At 42.5% G+C, this 21,435-nt stretch overlaps 1 protein-coding gene and 1 pseudogene across 1 annotated transcript; both read right to left on the bottom strand.

Annotated features, from left to right (window-relative positions):
• Window positions 1-9,184: 9,184 nt before the first annotated feature.
• LOC134911944 (5S ribosomal RNA) lies at window positions 9,185-9,304 on the bottom strand (annotated as a pseudogene).
• Window positions 9,305-9,694: 390 nt separating this feature from the next.
• LOC134911659 (uncharacterized) lies at window positions 9,695-12,524 on the bottom strand. The gene is made up of 3 exons (XM_063919756.1): window positions 12,415-12,524; window positions 10,914-11,319; window positions 9,695-10,818 (listed from the first exon to the last, which is right to left on the bottom strand). Exons 2-3 carry the CDS (start codon window positions 11,313-11,315, stop codon window positions 10,243-10,245), a joined length of 978 nt encoding a protein of 325 aa, XP_063775826.1. The 5' UTR covers window positions 11,316-11,319; window positions 12,415-12,524; the 3' UTR covers window positions 9,695-10,242.
• Between the last annotated feature and the right edge of the window lie 8,911 nt (window positions 12,525-21,435).

The raw sequence follows: 21,435 nt of genomic DNA, 5'->3' as shown, positions 1-21,435 counted from the left end.
TAAGATACATTATCATAGATGCATATAACTTTTAATTGTATTGACTGAATTGCCTTAGACACTCCCAATATACCAATCCATAACATATTATCATCTGGATTTAGTTAACACAGAAAGCTTTTCACATTTAAATTGTTCTCTTACCTACAGGTAATGAATAGTGGAACTACACTTACCAGCAAGTTGTATTGCATCTGCTGATTATCACAACTGAATACCATGATTGTATAGCTATAGGTAATGAATAGTTGATTTATTGTTATAAACAGATTTTAGCTGGTTTTATTATAAGTTATTTGGGGAATCTTTGATGGTCTCATCCCCACGCACCATTTGTTTGTTTTATTGCTTCAAATTGGTGATGGGCTAGGGGTGGGTCTAATCAATCAATGTTTGTTGGTCTTGATACTATGTGTAGTTTGGCTGAATAAGCCTTGGCTGAATCAGTCTGGGATGAATGTTTCTAAGGATGTCGTCTGTGACTTATTCTGGACTTAAACTGGACGAAAACTGAAATGAAACAACAAACAAATGCGGAAAATCCTTCGAAGGCCAACAATACTTGGACTGCATCCCAACTACAAATGTATGTTCACTACTAATATTCTCCATTCCTCACTGACTAGGGAAATTATACAATCACTTACTGCAAAAAACACCTGTAATGCAATTTTTACTTGGACCCTGGAAAGCAAAATTTGCACTGAGAAGCATAATTTATGAAGGAAGACCAACTTGCTATTTGCAAAAACTGTGTTATTTTCCATCCAGAAATTAACCACATTTTAAATACTTGCAAATCGTCTTTATTTCTGCTATTCTACTGCTCTCTCATTCAGCCACCACTCTTCCTCCTAATCACATTTTACTACCACTATTTACCCCATACACACTATGGCCAGGCTGGCAACATCCCCCATTAATCATTGTCTTCCTAATCCTTTATTCTGTCCCCTTGTAGCACCTCTATCCTTCTCTCCCAGTCTCCTACTTCTCATCCTCTCTCCTATTCTCTGTCTCCCATCCTCCCCTCTGCCTCCCTTCCTCTCCTCTTCTGTTTCCCCATTGCAATTACTTCTGCTCCTTCACAGGCTCTCTACCCCACCACTTAACCCTGCTCTCTCCCTCCTCTACCTGTCACCTCACCTCTCCTCCACCACTGTCATACTGCACTCCCTCCATGCCTCACTCCTGCAGTCTCCCTTCCTAGCCAAGGACACAGCATTAATTAATCTTACCTCAACGCTACAGCAACCCTGATAATCTCATTCACATCTCTCCCACAAACTCTTACCCCCTATCCTGTGCCCTCTGGAATGCCAGATCTGTTTGCAACAAACTGGCCCCTTCTCATGACCTTTTCATTTCCAACTCCCTGCATCTCCTGGCCTTTACAGAAACCTGAATTACTCCCTATGACACCACTTCTCCTGCTGCTCTCTCTGTTGTGGGCCTCACATTCTCACACTCACCCTGACCCAGGGGACGCCATGGTGGGGGTGTTGGGGTCCTTTTACCCTCTTGTTACACATACCAACTTATACCTCTAGAACCATCCCTTATATTCTCTACATTTGAGGTCCATGCGATACGCCTCTACCAATCTACTAATCTTCGAGTTGCTGTCATCTACCGTCCACCTGGCACTTCCTTCATATTCCTCAACAAATTTGCTTCCTGGCTACCTCACTTCCTCTCTTCTGACATTCCCTCCATTATCCTAGGTGATTTCAGCATCCCTATCGATAACCCCACAAAATCACCGGCCTCTAAACTCCTTAACCTCACCTCTTCACTTGGTCTCTCCCAGTGGACCACCTCACCCTCCCATGTGAACGGGAGCTCACTGGATCTGGTTTTCACTCACCGCTGCGATATTTCTGATTTCTACAATTCCCCATTTCCCCTTCCCTCTCACCAACTCTGACATCTTTCTCAGATGTATCTGGTGAGGAAGTCATGGTTCTCATCTGTTCCCCCCCCCACTACCACCTCCCCACTTGATCCTATCCCCTCCCACCTCCTCTGCTACCTCTCTCCTTCTGCCTGTTCCCATCTTTTCCACCTTCTCAATTTCTCCCTCTCATCAGACACTGTTTCCTCTGCCTTCAAGCATGCTCTTGTCTCCCCTATTCTTAAAAAACCTATCCTTGATCCAGACACCCTCTCCAACTATCGATCCATCTCTCTCCTCTCTTTTGCCTCCAAGCTCCTTGAGCGTATTGTCTATAACCGCCTCACTGCCTTTCTTTCCTCCCACTCACTGCTTGACCCATTCCAGTCTTTTTCCATTCTCTCCACTCCACTGAAACTGCCCTCAAAAAAGTCTGCAATGACCTCTATGCAGCCAAATCTAAGGGCCACTACTCTCTGCTTATTCTTCTTGACCTCTCTGCTGCTTTTTGATACTGTGGACCACGCTCTCCTTCTGCAAATCCTTCACTCTTTTTGTCTGCATGATACTGCCCTCTCCTGGCTGACCTCCTACCTCTCTGATTGTTCCTTCTCTGTCTCCTCTCATGACGCTACCCCCCCTTCCACTAACTGTTGGTGTCCCCCAAGGTTCTGTTCTTGGTCCTCTCCTTTTCTCTCTCTCTATGTCCGCTTCAGGTGAACTCAGTTCTTTTAACTTCCAATATCACCTCCAAGCTGATGACACTCAAATCTACCTTTCCTCCCCTGATCTCTCCCCAGCTCTCCTCACTCGTACCTCCAACTGTCTCTCTGCTATCTCTTCCTGGATGACCCAGTGCTTTCTTAAACTCAACATGTTCAAGACTGATCTGATCATCTTCCCACCCTCCTGCACAATCACCTCCCACAATATCATTATCCATTGATAGCACGACTACCTCCTCTAGCCCCCAAGTACACTGTCTTTGCGTAATCCTTGACGCCTCCCTCTCCTTCAAACCACACATTCAGCATCTCTCACAAACCTGTCATTTTCATCTCAAAAACATTCCCAGGATCATATCCTTTTCTCATCCAGGATCATTATCCACTCACTGATTATTTCCAGACTGGATTACTGTAATCTCCTCCTAACTGGCCTTCCTGACAATTTCCTCTCTCCATTTCAATCTATCCTCAATGCTGCAGCCTGGCTCATCTTCCTCACCAAACGCACTGCATACACCTCTTCTCTCCTACAAGCCCTTCACTGGCTTTCGCTTCCCTTTCAGAATCCAATTCAAACGTCTCACACTCACTTACAAAGCACTCACCCACTCCTCTCCCACTTACATCTCTGACCTTATCTCGCTTTACTCTCCCACCCGTCCTCTTCGCTCTGCTAATGCACGCCAACTCTCCTGTCTTCTGATTACTTACTCCCACTCCTATCTCCAAGATTTTTCACATGCTGCGCCCTTACTCTGGAATTCTCTACCACTCCCCCACAGACTCTCCACCTCTCTACAGAACTTCAAACAGGCTCTTAAGACCCACTTCTTTACCAAACCCAGCCAAATCTCATCCTATCCCTCTGTCCCATGCTCGCTCTACCCCATCTGTGTCACCCCTGTCTGTCTGCCCCTCCCCTTTAGAATGTAAGCTCTCACGATTAGGGCCCTCTTCCCTCATGTGTTTATCCTTTTCTTACTTTAATTATCCTCAACTGCCCAAATCCTGCAGTTTTCGGCCACCTCGATACTTTTCTCAGTGTCGTCTACTGATGTAGTTATGCTTAGTTACCCGGTACTTGTCACTGTTTTCCTGTTTTGATTATGTGCATATGTACTCTGTAATTGTGTGCTGCAGAACCCTTGTGGCTCCATATAAATAAAGGATAATAATAATAAATCCTTTAAATAGATTTGTAATGCACTTGGCAGTGGAGACCTCTTTTGTAGCATTGTGGTATAGTTAATTAATGGTTGTCTTCATATTCCCCCATGGTTTACCCCATATTACCCCATGACGTAATCAGTCACATTACTATCTATAGAATACACTCCATATGCAATCTTCATTCCCTACCATACACACTAGATTTAAGTTTGTTGGAAGCCAGTAAACCTATTAGTATGTCTTCGGAGTGTGAAAGGACCCAGTAGAAACTCACACAACCAAATTAGAACATACAAACTACACACAGATAGGTACTCAGTCAAAGTCAAACCAGTGACCCCAGGACTGTGTGGCATCAATGCTAAACACCTAGTACATTACCTCCAGGAAACTCCCACTGAGAATTTTGTCAAAATTGGCAAGTATGCACCGTAATTATGCAAAGAAATTAGCTGTAGAATTTACTAAAAGGCCAAATGTATGCTACTGTAATGATATCTCATATAATTTTTGGCTAAGACCTCAGGCTGTGACCTCAGGTAAGAGTGAAATCGGGATAAATAAGGGAGCAAAGAAGAGCAGAGAGTAATACAACAGCAAAAAACTCATCAGTGTAGTCTAACAGGACAAAAAGATGGCCACATGCTCTGTGACATTACAGCATACTTAACTACTTTTGAAAAAGTATTTTAGGGAGATTGTGAAGGTTACACTTATCAGCGCGGACGTATACTGCTACATCTGAGAGGCATGCCATAAAATTGACTTACGTCCAAATGTATATGAGCCCCAGAATTAGTAAGATCTACTTGTTATAGAAAAGACACTGATATTTTGCAAGATTTGTTCGTGTATTGGCCCTCATTCCGAGTTGTACGCTCGCTAGCTGCTTTTAGCAGCATTGCACATGCTAGGCCGCCGCCCTCTGGGAGTGTATCTTAGCTTAGCAGAATTGCGAATGAAAGATTCGCAGAATTGCGAATAGAAATTTCTTAGCAGTTTCTGAGTAGCTCCAGACTTACTCAGCCATCAGTTCAGTCAGTTTCGTTCCTGGTTTGACGTCACAAACACACCCAGCGTTCGCCCAGACACTCCCGTGTTTTTCCCAGAAACGCCAGCGTTTTTTCGCACACGCCCAGAAAACGGCAAGTTTCCGCCCAGAAACACCCACTTCCTGTCAGTCACAGTACGATCACCAGAACGATGAAAAATCCTTGTTATGCCGTGAGTAAAATACCTAACTTTTGTGTAAAATAACTAAGCGCATGCGCTCTGCGAACCTTGCGCATGCGCAGTAAGCGACTAATCGCAATATAGCAAAAATCGGCAACGAGCGAACAACTCGGAATGACCCCCATTGTGTTTTACCTAGAGGTTCCATATACTGTAAGTGGCCATGAGAAACCTTATTTAAAATGCATGTAGTCATAGGGATCATTGTGCCTTATAACTGTTAGGATATGGTGCACTCTGAGCCTGTCTCCTTCTACACAGCAGTCTATGGGTGCATCCCCTAGTGTTAATCCATACCTCCCAACTGTCCTGATTTTCACGGGACAGTCCCGTTTTTTGGGGACTGTCCCGCTGTCCCACCCGTGGACCGCAGTGTCCCGCGGTGGGGGGGACAGTTGGGAGGCTCAGTCTGTCGCTGCCCTGCTTAGCTATTCAGTGCAGACAGGGGGAGAGGGGGCATGCCAGCGGCTCACAGAGCGCTGGGCATGACCCCTCAGTGACAAAAACGGGGGCGTGGCTCACGATCGTGGGTCCTCCCGTGAAGCCACGCCCCCTTTTCATAGGCCATGCCCCTTTTCGGGAGCGCGAGCACCTTCGCCGCGAGTGTGTCCCTCTTTGAAATCGGCCAAAGTTGGGAGGTATGGTTAATCCCATAGTGCCAAGAGTCACTTGGAGGCGGAGCTATGTGATGTAAGCCCTGCTCCTCCATTTTAGAGTGAGTGAGAGAGTAAGAGAAACTGAGTCCTGGTGTGTGCAAGCGTGCAGAGCTGAGACCAGGAGCAGATCTCAGCTACAGAGACTCACAGCATTCCATTGCATGTATCTCCGGAGCTGATGCTGAGCCAGGCACCGCATCTTCTCTACAGCAGGAGTCAGAATGCACAGCTGTGCAGTCCTCTGTCCCTCACCACTGGAGACAACTCCTGATAAGTACCACTACCACTGCTGTTACGTTGTATGATATAAGGGCCCCTTATTGCCTATATCAGTATTATATCTGAGTCACCTGTGTTCACTGAATAAACCTGCATCACTGTTTAAGTCATTAAGTGTGTGGACTGACGTCACTGCACTAGGCAATTCCAATACACTCTGCCAACAATAACCAATGCAGGAAAGTGGAACTGCTGAGCCCATTTGAATGTATCTATCTCTGATTTCTCTTTTTCCCTAACACTGTAACAGCTACATAATGGGGGTAAGGTGCAATCATGGCGATTGCTGGACTATTCAGGGAGATTGCTACTATTTCAGGGAGTCTCCTGCAGAATGCGGGAGGGTAGGCAACTGCATTACAGTTAAGAGCTGGCAACTGGGCCAATATTGCAGCATGACAGTCTTGACTAAAACCCATAATCTAATCTGAACTTTCCGAACTCTTTGCTCATGAAATCCCAGCGCCTCTATGACTCCTGGAGGTTTAAAGAACCATCCACTCCTAAGTATATATTTTATTCCCCACCCAAACCCCCCAAAACATTTGAATTCTCGCATCAATATAACTTTGCTATCCATCTCCATTCGGCCCCAGGTTCACTCTCTCATTTGATATGACCAAACTCCCATCTCTATTGTCATTTCTGGCCTACTACCCCATCCTCGCACCCTGACATCTTAATAACTTTCTACTCCATAACCCAGACATGCCGTCATGCCACAAGTCTCAAATTAAAGACTGCTTTGACCTGAATGACCACCCCGAATATTTCCAGATTTATCTTTGGATGGTGCGCAAAACAGTCTTGTGGGGGTAATTGATCAGTATGGTTTCTAGCAAAAAGAATCTCTTGCCCAGACCAACAAATTTTCCAGTTGACTTAACAACTTAGATTCTGCACATAAAGCAACTTCCACACCTGCCACCCTGACTGTCCTATAGGAGACCAAGTCGAATCTTGACCTCCTTCTCTCTAAACAAGATGGCTTTGCCAAACTTCTTATGAAAAAGGGGACAAAGCAAACAATTTTCTGCAACATGCCTCTGCTCAGCTAGGACCCACAAAAATATAATTTCCATGCACAACGCCCATGGGCAGTTGATCCATGACCCAGCGGCAATTAGGTCTCTATTTCAATCCTACTACTACAACCTCTAAAAGCTTGTGGGTCCCTCAGCTACTCCACCATCCATGCCCATTTCCCAGCTAATTTCTGATATTTTTGCTAAATCCCAACTTCCTTAGTTCTCCAATAGTGCTCTTGAGCACCTGAATGCTGAGATATTGTCAGCTGAAATTGAACAAGACATAAAAATGACAAAATCAGTCCCACACTCATATGGATTCACAGCTGTGTACTATAATAAGTTCTTGAATCGGCTTGCCCCCACCTTCATTCCCTCACAAATAATGTTTTCCAAGGAGCCTTTTTCCCTCCTGACCAGGATTGTTGTGATCCCTAAGGAGGGCAAAGACCAACTTCATTGTACCAGCTATCTCCCTCCTTAACCTTGACCTAAAAATATATGCTAAGATCCTGGCCAACTGACTGAACACTCTCTTTCCCTTCCCTGATCAACTACAACCAGATCGTCTTTATTTCTCGTTGCCAGGCTAGCAATAGTACCAGACATGCGGTTGCCCTTATCCATATTGCAAATTCCCCTATCATGCTCTCCCTTACAGCTAAAAAACATTAACAGGATCTCCTATGGTTTCTTGAAGGCAATGCTTAAAGTGTTTGGCTTGACTGGTGATTTCCTCGCAGGAGCCCTTGCTTTTTGCTCAGCCCCCTCTGCCAAAGTTTAATGGTATCCCCTTTGATCTGTTCCTTATTAGCAATAGTACTTAGCAGGACTGCCCTCTCTTCTCACTGATTTTTGCCCTTTTAATATTACCACTTGCCTCTCAGATTAGATCCCACCCTGACATATGGGGGTGCAGTTGTGGAGCACTCTCTAGGAGATCACTCTTTTTGCAGATGATATCCTGTAACTCATCCATTGACTTCCCTCCGCAACCTCTTTGCTGTTCTGCAGTCCTACAGCGCTGTCTCTATATACATCTCTGATTAATTACTCAAAATCCATGTTCCCTCTGAAATCGCTGAGACCCTTAAGTCCAATATCAATTTTAAATGGCAATCCAGATAGATTCAATACCTAGGGATCAATCTCACCTCCCGTTATGATCTTCTCTTTCATGAGAACTTCCCGCCTCTCTTCTCAAAAATTCACATCGATAATAAAGTTTTACACAAAAAAAAGGAGCCGCAGAAGACTGGGAAGTAGGGAAGTATAAGGGTAAGGAAAGAGTTAGCCTCACCAAGCCTGCATAACCTCTTCTCATATATACCCAATTTCTGATTACCCAGGCTTAACCATTTCATTAAAGATCAGATAATTTAACGGCAGATAAGAATCTCTTGGCCCATCTAGTCTGCCCTTTTTCATTTATGCTTTTCAACTTTATCCCTACTTGTTCCTTAGGTCTTTGTAAGGATATTCTTATGTCTATCTTAATTATTGTTTTTATGCAAATTAATTTCTGTTAGAGATGAGTGGTTTGGACTTTTGGAAATCTGAACACTCCCGAAAATAGAGAATCCAAGCTGGTCTTCCTGCCGGGCTCGGATTCAAAATTGAGGCAAAACACAAAGATCCTGGCATCAGATCTCTGTGTTTTGGTTCGGAAAGCATCCTCTGCCGGATCCAATCAGCTTCCAATACTATAGTAACAGCTAATCTGTGGCCTGTTACCATGGTAGCGCCCGCTGATTGAATTTGCAGATAAATATAGAAGAGACAGAAGAACAGTAGACTCTTGTTGGAGAGCACTCGATTTCAGACGTACAAAGATTTGTTATGAATATCTGTTTAGATCATAATTTTTATTAGTTTAAGGTTAATATTATGGAGTTCAAGTTTTGCCAATACATGCGAAATTATAAAAATATATTATACATAATAAATAGCTTTGGCTATGATAGATAACTAGCCGGATTCCTGGTGTTATAATTAATGTAATTCCGAGGTATGCTCAATAAAGTGGTATCTTTGTGTTACGAAAAAATTCTTATGACCATCATTTGATCTGCATAAGCAACTTTAAAGAAAGGTTATTGCAGAAAATTGAATCATAGGTCATATGTCTAATTGACGGTGTCCCGTTCTTATATACTGCTTCCTGTTAGCAAACAAGTGGATCTAGTATGCAGCCATAGATTGCAGTACCTGGGTGTTCCAAGGTGGTCTCCCATCCGAGTACTGGCCCGGCCCTCCACTTCTTGGCTTCCAAGATCAGATGAGATTGGGCATCTCCAGTGGGGTATGACCACAAATTGCTGCGCTTAGACCTCTCGTCTGAATAGACAGTGGAAACAAGCCTTAATATTTAGCAAAAAGAGTGGGAAGAGAATGTAATATTACTCAGTTCAAGCAGTAACCGCTTCCACTTGTAAAATATTGGCTAGTTTGTGCAGTGGTCACATCCAGATAGATATTTTCACATGTGTATTGATAATCACAGGTGAGAGTGCAGGGAGTATTAATGAATTTCCTGCTTTAAAAGTAATGGGCCCTACACACTTGTAGATTTGAAAGATTTAAAAGATGAAAGATATGATAGATGAAAGATTTCCCATGAACGATTATGTGCATACACACTGAACAATGTCTGATGAAAGATTTGAAAGATTTGACAGATCTAGCTCATTTAAATACTGGGCATGGTTTTAGGAATGTGGGCAGGTCTTCTTTGTACAATAAATAACAGCATCCATTTAAAATCACTGCATATCTACTCTGTAGTTTGTTTGGTGCAGTGTATACCTGGTAAACCTTTTAGCACTACCCATAAATAAAGACTCCACACAATTTTTAGTAACAATTTGTAATTATAAATTTTAGAAAAATAATAAATTAGAAACATTCTGGGCTGGATTCATCGATTTTTGTGCCAATGAGTGCCATGACAGCAGGGATTACACCAATAGAGGCATCAGGCATTCCAACAATTAGCCAGATACAGTGCAGCAAAAACAGTGGTGCCAACATAACTGGGGATGAAGTAGAGGTAAAAGAATCTGAGGACAGTATTTCAAAAGTGCACATGAAATAAAAGCATTCCCAACGTTCTATTACAGGGTCAAATGAAGTGTAGAAAACCAACATTATGGTACAATTGACTTCAAGAAAAAACATATTGGATGAGGAAGGTCAAATACAAATCTGAAGACAGCAAACCTAAACGCAAATTCAAAAATTCAAAAACATTTTTATTAAAAATTTAGGTCGCCTTGAACAGTGGAGTGTGCACTCAACAGAGTGGTGAACACTCCACCTGAAGAGGTGCCAGGGAAGGGGGATTGTGGCATTTGGTAACCCGGAGCAGGATATGTGGGGTATTGTTGAGGAGGAATTACCGGCGCAGAATACATGGGAGGGTGAGTTGGGGGAGGGGCATAAGATGTACTAGGCACCTGTCTGGTATCTAACACAACGCCACTGTGGTTGGTCAATTCATCATCCTGGCCATGTGATATAATGGCATATACCAGACGCTGGGCGTATTTTTGCTGAGTGGGGTTCATCTCCCGCAACTCACATGCTAAATGGTCTCCAATAGCTTCAAATCTATCCGGTCTGTTTTTTAGGACCTCCTCTGCCTGCCTCAGAATTGTATCTGACCTGCTGGACGAGACAGATCTTCTAGGGATAGCTGGCCGGCATCTCCTTCTAGCCGGAAGCTGGGGTGTTCCCATCGCCGCCTCACTCTCCTCCAGCTCCGGCCTTACAGTGGCTTGGTCTGCCGGCTCATCCACTGCAGGTTCCACGTCCAGCTCCCTCGAAGACAGCTGAGTTATCCAACAAAATGAAGAAAAATATGTGAAAATAATAAGGCAACAAATTAAACAAGAAACAGTGACATCTGTATTGTGCGGACACTTACCGGATCCACACTCTCCTCTTCCTCAGGCTCGAACATCTCGGGCGTGTTCGGCTCCTCCGTGCTCCGCGCTGTCCTCGAAGGCTCCTCATCCAATACGAACTTCATCAAGTCATAATACCATAATGTTGGCTTCTTGACTTGATCTGACCCCGCTCCTGAACGTTGGGAATCTTTGTATTTCCTGTGCTCCTTAAGAAATACTGTCCTCAGATTCTGGATCTTCCTCTTCACCCACTTGATGTCGGCACCACTATCTTGGGCAAGGCTGTACCTGGCCAATTGCTGGTATGCCAGATTTTTCTTTCCTCTGTTGGCGTAATCCCTTGTTCCCACACGCCACAAGCACTCATTGGCCTGGTAGAGATCGATGAATCCAGCCCAGAATTCACGGTTTGCATCCATGTCTCTGTGAAAGGTGAGATTTAATTTTAAAATATTAAAATCATAACTTAACACAGTAATCAGATATAATATAACATTGGCCGTGCCAGGAGACCATGGTATGTGTAGCTGCAAGCCACTGCAGCAGAGTTACTTTTCAGTACGGGAATTGCTAGGACCTTTTATGTTTGTCTGTTTATATTCTCTATGTACCTCTGTGACCAGGCCCAAGCCTGTGTATGCTGTGCTACAGTGTCTGATGTCATTAAAGATACTGTGGTTATAACCTGAAAATCTGTCTACGAGTCCTTATTTACAATACCCATGTTACCAAAAAAAAAAAAAAAAAAAAAATATATATATATATATATATATATATATGCACAAAATAATATAATAAAAATGTTTGTGTGTGTATGTATATATATATATATATATATATATATATATATGTAGAGAAAACAAATGGAGGCTGCAGGCAATGAGTACACGACTTATAACTCTTTTAATATGAGTATATGTATACATACATCTAGTTTCAGTATCATAGCACAGAGGGCTATCGCTGGCGCCTCCGGACAGCACACACAGAAAGCCGCTACCTGCCGCTCATCAGATACTCCTGGTCTGAGACCGCACACCGTCGGGTCAGCCAAAAGAAGTGTCACACCCCCTGACGAAGTCCTTGGGACGAAACATGTTGGCATGATAGTGGGACACTGGACGTACTACGTCTCTTTGGCTTACCTGACGGTGTGCGGTCTCAGACCAGGAGTATCTGACAAGCGGCGGCTAGCAGCTTTCTGTGTGTGCTGTTCGGAGGCGCCAGTGATAGTCCTCTATGCTGTGTTACTCAAACTAGATGTATGTATACACATATACTCGTATTAAAAGAGTTATTAGTTGTATACTCACTCCCTGCGCCCTCCATTTGTTTTCTCTAAATGTGCATCATTGAGCTTGTGGTACGGCTCTATCGGGAGGACGCTGCAGGGAAATCATTCAGTGGATGATAATCAGAAGCCTGTTTAAAAATTGACAATACAGGATACGTGAATTTGCGTGATATAGTTTTGACTTGTTATATATATATATATATATATATAATACAAAAACGTACCTTATTAAAGCAGATTAGCCCAGTGATGTGTATATAACTGTGATTTGATTTCTGCTTTCCTGGAGTGGCAGTCCTTTGCTCCTGTGTAAATATATATTTATATATGCTTCACTTTTTGCACATTTTGTTATATTACAACCTTATTCAAAAAAGGGAAAAAAAACACTTTTTCCCTAAAAATTCTATACACAATACCCCATAATGACATTGGGGTATATTTACTAACATTCGTAATTTTCGGAAAAAGGTCAAAGTTCAATCACGAATGACATCGAAAGTGTAAACTTGCAACTTTTTGAATTGATTACGACTAATTTACTAAGCTGTCGTATTCTGCATTTTCATTTGTTCCGATGTCGATGTCATTCGTGTTTTTTTTACATTTTTTACGGCAGTGATTAGCAAAACACTGCCGACTTTTTAAAAATGAATCTCGGCCGGATCTGTGTGATCCGTGCTGGGGTTCATTTTTTATTTTATTTTAAACTAAACACTGTAAAATCTCTAAAAAAAATTGCGTGGGGTCCCCCCTCCTAAGCATAACCAGCCTCGGGCTCTTTGAGCCGATCCTGGTTGCAGAAATATGGGGAAAAAATTGACAGGGGTTCCCCCATATTTAAGCAACCAGCATCGGGCTCTGCGCCTGGTCCTGGTTCCAAAAATACGGGGGACAAAAAGAGTAGGGGTCCCCCGTATTTTTAAAACCAGCACCGGGCTCCACTAGCTGGACAGATAATGCCACAGCCGGGGGTCACTTTTATATAGTGCCCTTCGGCCGTGGCATCAAAAATCCAACTAGTCACCCCTGGCCGGGGTACCCTGGGGGAGTGGGGACCCCTTCAATCAAGGGGTCCCCCCCCCAGCCACCCAAGGGCCAGGGGTGAAGCCCGAGGCTGTCCCCCCCATCCAATGGGCTGCGGATGGGGGGCTGATAGCCTTTGTTGAAAATTAAAAGATATTGTTTTTAGTAGCAGTACTACAAGTCCCAGCAAGCCTCCCCCGCATGCTGGTACTTGGAGAACCACAAGTACCAGCATGCGGGGGGGAACGGGCCCGCTGGTACCTGTAGTTCTACTACAAAAAAAATACCCAAATAAAAACAGTACACACACGCCGTGACAGTACAACTTTATTACATACATGCACACTTACAGTCATACATACTTACCTATGTTGACACGAGGCTCGGTCCCCTTGTCCACGTAGAATCCATGGGTGTGCGTCATGCACACTGCCGGGGAAAAAACCTCTGCCCACCAATGTATATAATATATCCCCTGGCCACCAATGCATTATGTCCCCCGGCAGTGTGCATGCAGCATGTGTTCTCAGTACACAGCATGTCAATATGCATGCTGTGTACTAGGAACACATGCTGCATGCACACTGCCGGGGGACATTATGCATTGGTGGACAGTGGATATATTATATACATTGGTGGGCAGCGGTTTGTCCCCCGGCAGTGTGCATGCAGCATGTGTTCTCAGTACACAGCATGTCAATATGCATGCTGTGTACTAGGAACACATGCTGCATGCACACTGCCGGGGGACATTATGCATTGGTGGACAGTGGATATATTATATACATTGGTGGGCAGCGGTTTGTCCCCCGGCAGTGTGCATGCAGCATGTGTTCTCAGTACACAGCATGTCAATATGCATGCTGTGTACTAGGAACACATGCTGCATGCACACTGCCGGGGGACATTATGCATTGGTGGACAGTGGATTTTATCAAATTCATTGGTGGCCAGTGTTTTATACATTGGTGGCCAGTGTGTCATTGGTGGCCAGTGGTTTACACATTGGTGGCCAGTGGGAACACTGTCCTATACTTACCGAAGACGCGCTGCTCCTCTCTTCCACGATGCTGCGGCTGGCTGTGCTGCGGCTGCGCTCCTCTTCACTGACGGCCAGGAGTTCCTCTGATGACGGACGGACAGGCGTGGCGTTCCGGCGGCGGGGCGGAGGATCGTGAGGATCGTGAGTATCGTTCATCGCTGATACATACACAATGAACGATACCGCACATTGTATATGTCGGTATCGTTCAGATTGACTTGCATGTATCAGCGATGATAGACCAGCGATGAACGAGCGCGGGGTCGCGCATCGTTCATCGCTGGTATATACACACTGCACGATTTGAACGAGTTCTCGTTCATTACTGAACGAGATCGTTCAAATCGTGCAGTATTATCTACAAGTGTGTAGGGCCCATTACACAGTACACTGACTATGATCTCTAGGATTGTGATCATAAATATACCACAAGAGTATGATAAATCATAACATTTCCATATATCTGGAATTAAAGCAGTCCTCCAGAGATAACAATTCCTGTGTCATAGGATTAATTTAATGCACCTGTATCTGCAGTAATGTGATCTTTCAGAAAATGCCAAGAATAGCAAAGAATAGCAAGTTCCTGTATAGAACGAGAGACTCATAGACATGGGGTAATATGCCACAATATAGCTCATATACTGTTAGAGCTGAGAATTAATACCACAAGCTGAAATTTAATTACCGTTGGCGCCTAGAGTTCAATGAAGAAGTCAAAAGAAAGTCTCCCAGCGCTATTGTTATTAGGTATAAAATGGTTAATTAATGGTAATATTAACACAAAGAATAAAAATATTCATAAAATCAATGTTAGTTAAAAAATAGTATTTTTATTTACACAAGAAAAAAACACTTTTCCAAATATTTTCTTATTCCCTAAACGTGATCCTAATACCGGTAAACACGGGACAATCACATACAACATTAAACATATAAACGTATAGATATACCAGTGATACGCTAAATAGCGATTTATTCACTAGGTAGGAGTTTTGTTTTCCTCAGGTAAATGCAGGTATATACATGTAGTAATTATATAACAGTCCCTTATTGTTTAGGAATTTGTCCAAGGAGTCTTGGTTAATACCAGCTGTTTGTTATAATTTCTTTTCCAGAATTGGAATTAGCGCATGCGGACAAGAATCCTCAAATCCTTACTAGGAAATGTCCAAAGTTTATCCAAAGACACTTACTTCAGGGTCGCAGGATGGTTACTGGAACAGGTGTCTGCCGGCAGACATGTCAGACATTTCCTAGTAAGGATTTGAGGATTCTTGTCCGCATGCGCTAATTCCAATTCTGGAAAAGAAATTATAACAAACAGCTGGTATTAACCAAGACTCCTTGGACAAATTCCTAAACAATAAGGGACTGTTATATAATTACTACATGTATATACCTGCATTTACCTGAGGAAAACAAAACTCCTACCTAGTGAATAAATCGCTATTTAGCGTATCACTGGTATATCTATACGTTTATATGTTTAATGTTGTATGTGATTGTCCCGTGTATACCGGTATTAGGATCACGTTTAGGGAATAAGAAAATATTTGGAAAAGTGTTTTTTTCTTGTGTAAATAAAAATACTATTTTTTAACTAACATTGATTTTATGAATATTTTTATTCTTTGTGTTAATATTACCATTAATTAACCATTTTATACCTAATAACAATAGCGCTGGGAGACTTTCTTTTGACTTCTTCTTTTTACCAATATTTGGTGGGGATTGTGGATATCCTCATTTACACTCCCTAGCTGCTTTAGTTGATTAGGAATAGCTTACGAGCGCAGTCCCCTACTCTTGCTTCTTTGCCTAGAGTTCAATGCCATACACAGTATGATCTCTCATTTAGTGCTAAAAATAGCAATTCATTTATGAAACAAGAAACTCAAACATTAATATGCCACAGTATAGCTCATCTCCGGTTAAATTGGTACATACCGTAAATTGGTAAGAGCTTACTGGCGTGTACCAGGGTTCTGTTCTCAGGCAAGCAGGAAAGCAATGACCTGTCTTACTTGCATGAGGAAGAACATTTGGTAAGGTAGTACTAACAGAGCCATCCCATATCCCTCCTACAGACGGACCTTTTCAGGTAATACAAATCGACTTCGTACAGTTAACACCCTTTAGGAATTATTGTTATGTATTGGCGTGCACTGATGTTTTCCCAAACTGGGTAGAGGCATTTCCTGCCGCCACGGATGCTGCTGTGTTTACCGCAAAGAAAATTGCGCAGAAATTTGTGTGTAGATAATGGTACACCTAGGAGTAGGAGCAAAGTTTGAAATTGGACTATTGTGGTCATAGACACTGCCACTAGTATTATGTAGCATCGGAACCACTCCCATCTTCACTTAACGAATCACCCTCTTCGAAATTTGTTTTTGTGGTTTTTTTTTTTTTTGGAAGACAACCTCATGTCATGAATAATCCGCACAATGATCAGAAATACACCAATGCGGTGACAGTACAGTACCTTATCGAGATGAGCCAGCATTTGAGAACTTGACAAAAGAACTTGAAACTGTTAATTCCTGGTATGCCAAATACTAACTGTCTTGATTGTGAACCAAGAGACTGTGTGATTGTTCTTACGCTTAGGTTGCCTAATAGACAGGTGGAAAGGACCGTACCAAGTTTTGTTGACAGCACTATCCCAGTGAAAGTAGCCGAGAGAGAGACATGGGTCCACGATTCCCATTGCAGGAAAGTCGGTAGTCCGGAAGGAACTCGTAAATGGAGTAAGATCGCAAAAGTATCACCAGAGAGTCTGTTCCGTGAAGACTGAGAGGCGGCACTGTTGAACACTACCTGAGCGTGCTAAAGGATTACAGATATACCAGTCATTGTAATTGATTTGCTATGGACAAGATTTGTTTTGTTCTATTTTTTTTCTTTCCTCTTTCCCGCTGACAAACATTTTTTTTTCAGGACATTCTATTTTTGCGAGGTTTTTCATGAGGAGTCGAGTGTGGGACTGGAACTGGTTCTGGAGGAAGGAGTGATTTATTTATAGGATCCCAGGATTAACCGATCAGTTTGTTAAAGCCAAAGAAAATCAAAGGTCTAGTAGTTACGGAGTTCAGAGGTAACGTGGTAGGCTATTGTCTGAGGAATACTGTATTTTGTAGTTATTGTGACCCCATATTTGAAGATGAGAGCATCCAGAGATGTCAGTCTAGCAATAAGGTGACAGACATCCCTTGAGTGATTACCACTCACTAGTGGGTAAGGTCTTAAACCAAACGCAATGTTGGAAGTGCTCACAGGTACCTCTAAGATAAAAAGATGCAGGATTAGTGCCATATTTTTTTTTAGAGTTAGCTGAGGTACTTGAATTACATGGAAGGGGGAGGGGACCAGTGGACAAAGAATATAATATAACTAGACCACCTAGCCTTAAGATCCACCAGTACCATAGATAAATCCTTCGTATGTTTAAATCTCACCAATTTCAGGAACAATCAGACAATGGCTATTCACACATAGCAGATCAAGAGCTCATTAATATGTGTGGAAGAAAGGTTTATGACTGGCTCTCCCCGAACTCTGAAGGTTTATGTAATCTAGGAAGGAAACTACTTATAACCCTTGTTCAATGATGAAACAGACCTAGCAAATGTTCCAGAAAAGGAAACAATGTTTAGGGAATGATAGGAATGTATACCATGAAAATTTTATATGTCACTTTCACGATTTGTTTGTGTTTTCTCCCTCTAATCAGCAAAACCTCTATCGAATCCGAACATCAGTGTACAAAGACGTAGGTACATGTATGTGTGAAATGTTCGCTCAAATCAGACATCATAGGCCATAACACTGTCCCAGCATACTCTATAGGTTGAATGTTGTCCCACACCCAACCAGTGGTCCCGTTGCCGCCGAGTGCATATAGAGGATGTCTCGTCCTCCTCCCTGTCTTCCCCTAATATGGTCAAGTGTCTGATTTGCGAAATGAATACATACGTGTGTCTAGGTCACCGATTATTGTTTGAAATATTTTTCTTATGTTGATAATTTATGGCAGTTATTGTTTACTGCCAAAGGGTGAACTGTCGAAGTCAAAAATATTACATAGAGAGAACATAAAGACTCCACACATTATGAGTCGCTATGCTTGCAAATACGCGCAGCAAGCACAGCAATATATGGTAACATACGCATTTACACAGACATGCCACAAAGACATATTCAACACATATTTCATACAGCACATAAATTGAACATATCAAGCGCCAGACATCATAAGGTTTTAAATTATATAATGGAGTAACGTCATGTATGTGTATTATTGAAACGGAGCAAGATGGACATGTCGTGCTTGGTATCAAAGTAACCAGATTAATGTGTGTATCAATTTGATGCCTGTTATTAAGTTGTAGCTCATTGCAACAAGTAGATATGATTACATGTAGGAATATGAAGCCACTTTTACTAGAACAAAAGATATGTTCAAAAGAGCATGTGATGGACAGGAAACCAGTGACTAGCAACCTTGAACAAAAGCCCTCACACTGACCAATGACTCATCATGAATGAGAAAGTTCCCTCCCCTAGACCAATAGCAAGAGATCTGTATACCCCCAACGGTCTCAGAGATATAGCTGATGCCATATAGAAGAGCTTCCTGTTTTGTCCCAGATGATGATGGAGATGCTGTCTGTCCAGTGGCTGCATGATTTCCCTGCAAGGATCACCTACACCGGCACTCAGGTGATTTCTAGACTGTCTGTAAAGAACTATATATTACACCAGAGACTACTCACTAAAGTGATCAGGAACTGATCCTGTATGGAAGCCGCATACCACACTTGAATATCGCAAGTAGACGGAGCATACTACACCCAGTGGGGTAAAACGCTGTTAAGTGTACCCACAGGTGGGAGATCTATATTTGTTTGTATTGTGTCAAATGTTTGTCTTTGTATACCGGTATTAGGCAGTGTCCAGCATTAATTATATCCAGTATCAATTTTGTCCAGTAGAGGGTGCAAATACATGAGAAATAAAGAATAAGAGATTCATAGATATCTATACCTTTTAATACATGTACGCATATAACATTCATAATATAGTGTATATACATGAATTTTTACATTGCATAAAGACTTTTTAAAGATTCTTAATAAATATTCTTTGAATTCAGTATAATTGATTGAGGTACCTATTTATTTATTTATTCATTTTCTCTATGAGGATGATTATGATTATGAATTTTTTATATTGATATATAAACACATGTACAGGGAGGAAGGTGAGCGGTGAACAAAAAAACCCTTTTTTTCCACATTACGCAACATAGAGTGGGTGTTTATAGTGCACCCACCATTTGTTCGTAGCTGCCACCAGACTCTTACAGCTGTATATAGGATTGGCGCAGTTCCTCATCCAATAACCTATTGTTTACAATAGCAAGAGATCTGTATACCCCCAACGGTCTCAGAGATATAGCTGATGCCATATAGAAGAGCTTCCTGTTTTGTCCCAGATGATGATGGAGATGCTGTCTGTCCAGTGGCTGCATGATTTTACTGAGAGAGAGAGAGTGTGATATGGAGCGTAGTGAGCATTTGAGCAAAATATGGTGATGTATTACTGGCCGTGTCTGTATGTGAATTAGTTTGTAATAACTGCTTACTGTATAAATTGTAACCATGTAACTATATATATACTGTACATTGTGATATATTGAATACATATCCTTTTAATAACAAATATATACATCAATGAGCTTTGGAACTCAGATAATGTGTGGGTGTATTGTTTCCTCTTATGGGATGTAGTGTTTTTGCGATGTATAGCGCACATTCATAGCACATGGTAATAAGATGCGCAGGCGTCCACAGTATATATTAGAGCTGGCATTTTAAATATTTGTTAGAAAGAAATTTGACATTTACACCATCTTTACGTGTACTGCTTCCTACATGTGCAGATGGTGCAGAAATGGCGGAAGGAGATGAAAGAGGATTCTCTATGAGGACAGTGTGAGAAATGTCAGACTCCTCACTGGCAGTTGCTGAACTACCACTTATAAATAAAGGCCAAGGCCTGAGCCTTTCCTTGCCACTTTGTGTGGTGAATGGCATATTGACAATTTTATGTTTCTCTGCAGCTAACTTTCCTTTTGATGTTTTTTTCTTTACCACGTTAAAATTATATTGCTTCTTTGTTTTTACATGCCCTGACTTAAGTCGTCTATGCCCTTGGGGCATCTGCCCTAGTAGATGACGTTGATGGACTTGTATCGTCATGACTGGTGGCAGCAACTCCGCCGCTAGTATGTGCTTTCTGCTCTCCTCTCAAATGTCCATCCTCCATATCTATCGACAAACACAAACAAAGTGGGGTACAGCACACACCACAATTTGTACAAAAAAACCTACAGTGTCACAATACATGTATGAGTCAGAAATAGTGGTCAAACACTTCGGTTTAATTTCACCAAATGTAGCACAAATAATATGTGCATGAGTACGAAAATAGGATTTTAATTGCCTACCGGTAAATCCTTTTCTCGTAGTCCGTAGAGGATGCTGGGCTCCACATTAGTACCATGGGGTATAGATGGGTCCATCAGGAGCCATTGGCACTTTAAGAGTTTGAGAGTGTGGGCTGCCTACTCCCTCTATGCCCCTCCTACCAGACTCAGTCTCGAAACTGTGCCCGATGAGACGGACACCTTCTAGAGAAGGATTACACAGATAATGGCGAGATTCACACTAGCTCACACAAGGCAAACCAAGCTAACTAGCTTGACACATCAGCAACAGCTGAAAAACATTACTTGACCAAGTAATAACGCAGTACAAAACTAAAAACAAAGTCGTACTGAATCAAGTAAACATTACAGGTTAACGAAGCGCTGCGCGGACGCCCAGCATCCTCTACGGACTACGAGAAAAGGATTTACTGGTAAGTAAATAAAATCCTATTTTCTCTTACATCATAGAAGATGCTGGGGTCCACATTAGTACCATGGGGATGTACCAAAGCTCCGAGAACGGGAGGGAGAGCGCGGGGGCTCCTGCAGAACTGATTGACCAAACTTTAGGTCCTCAGAGGCCAAAGTATCGAACTTGTAGAACTTAGCAAACGTGTTCGACCCTGACCAAGTAGGCGCTCGGCAAAGTTGTAAAGCCGAGTCACCAAGGGCAGCCGCCCA

The sequence above is a fragment of the Pseudophryne corroboree genome, chromosome 4, assembly GCF_028390025.1.
Source record: "Pseudophryne corroboree isolate aPseCor3 chromosome 4, aPseCor3.hap2, whole genome shotgun sequence".
In the NCBI taxonomy this organism is placed as follows: domain Eukaryota; kingdom Metazoa; phylum Chordata; class Amphibia; order Anura; family Myobatrachidae; genus Pseudophryne; species Pseudophryne corroboree.
The sequence above is the reverse complement of the archived record's forward strand: the minus strand, read 5'-3'. Positions and strand labels throughout refer to the sequence as shown.

Excerpts from the sequence above, each read along its gene's own strand:
- LOC134911659 (XM_063919756.1), bottom strand. The coding sequence starts at position 11,315 with ATGGATGCAAACCGTGAATTCTGGGCTGGATTCATCGATCTCTACCAG. Across the intron at positions 10,819-10,913 it reads AAGAGGAGAGTGTGGATCCG|CTGTCTTCGAGGGAGCTGGA; the intron begins GTAAGTGTCCGC and ends TGGATAACTCAG.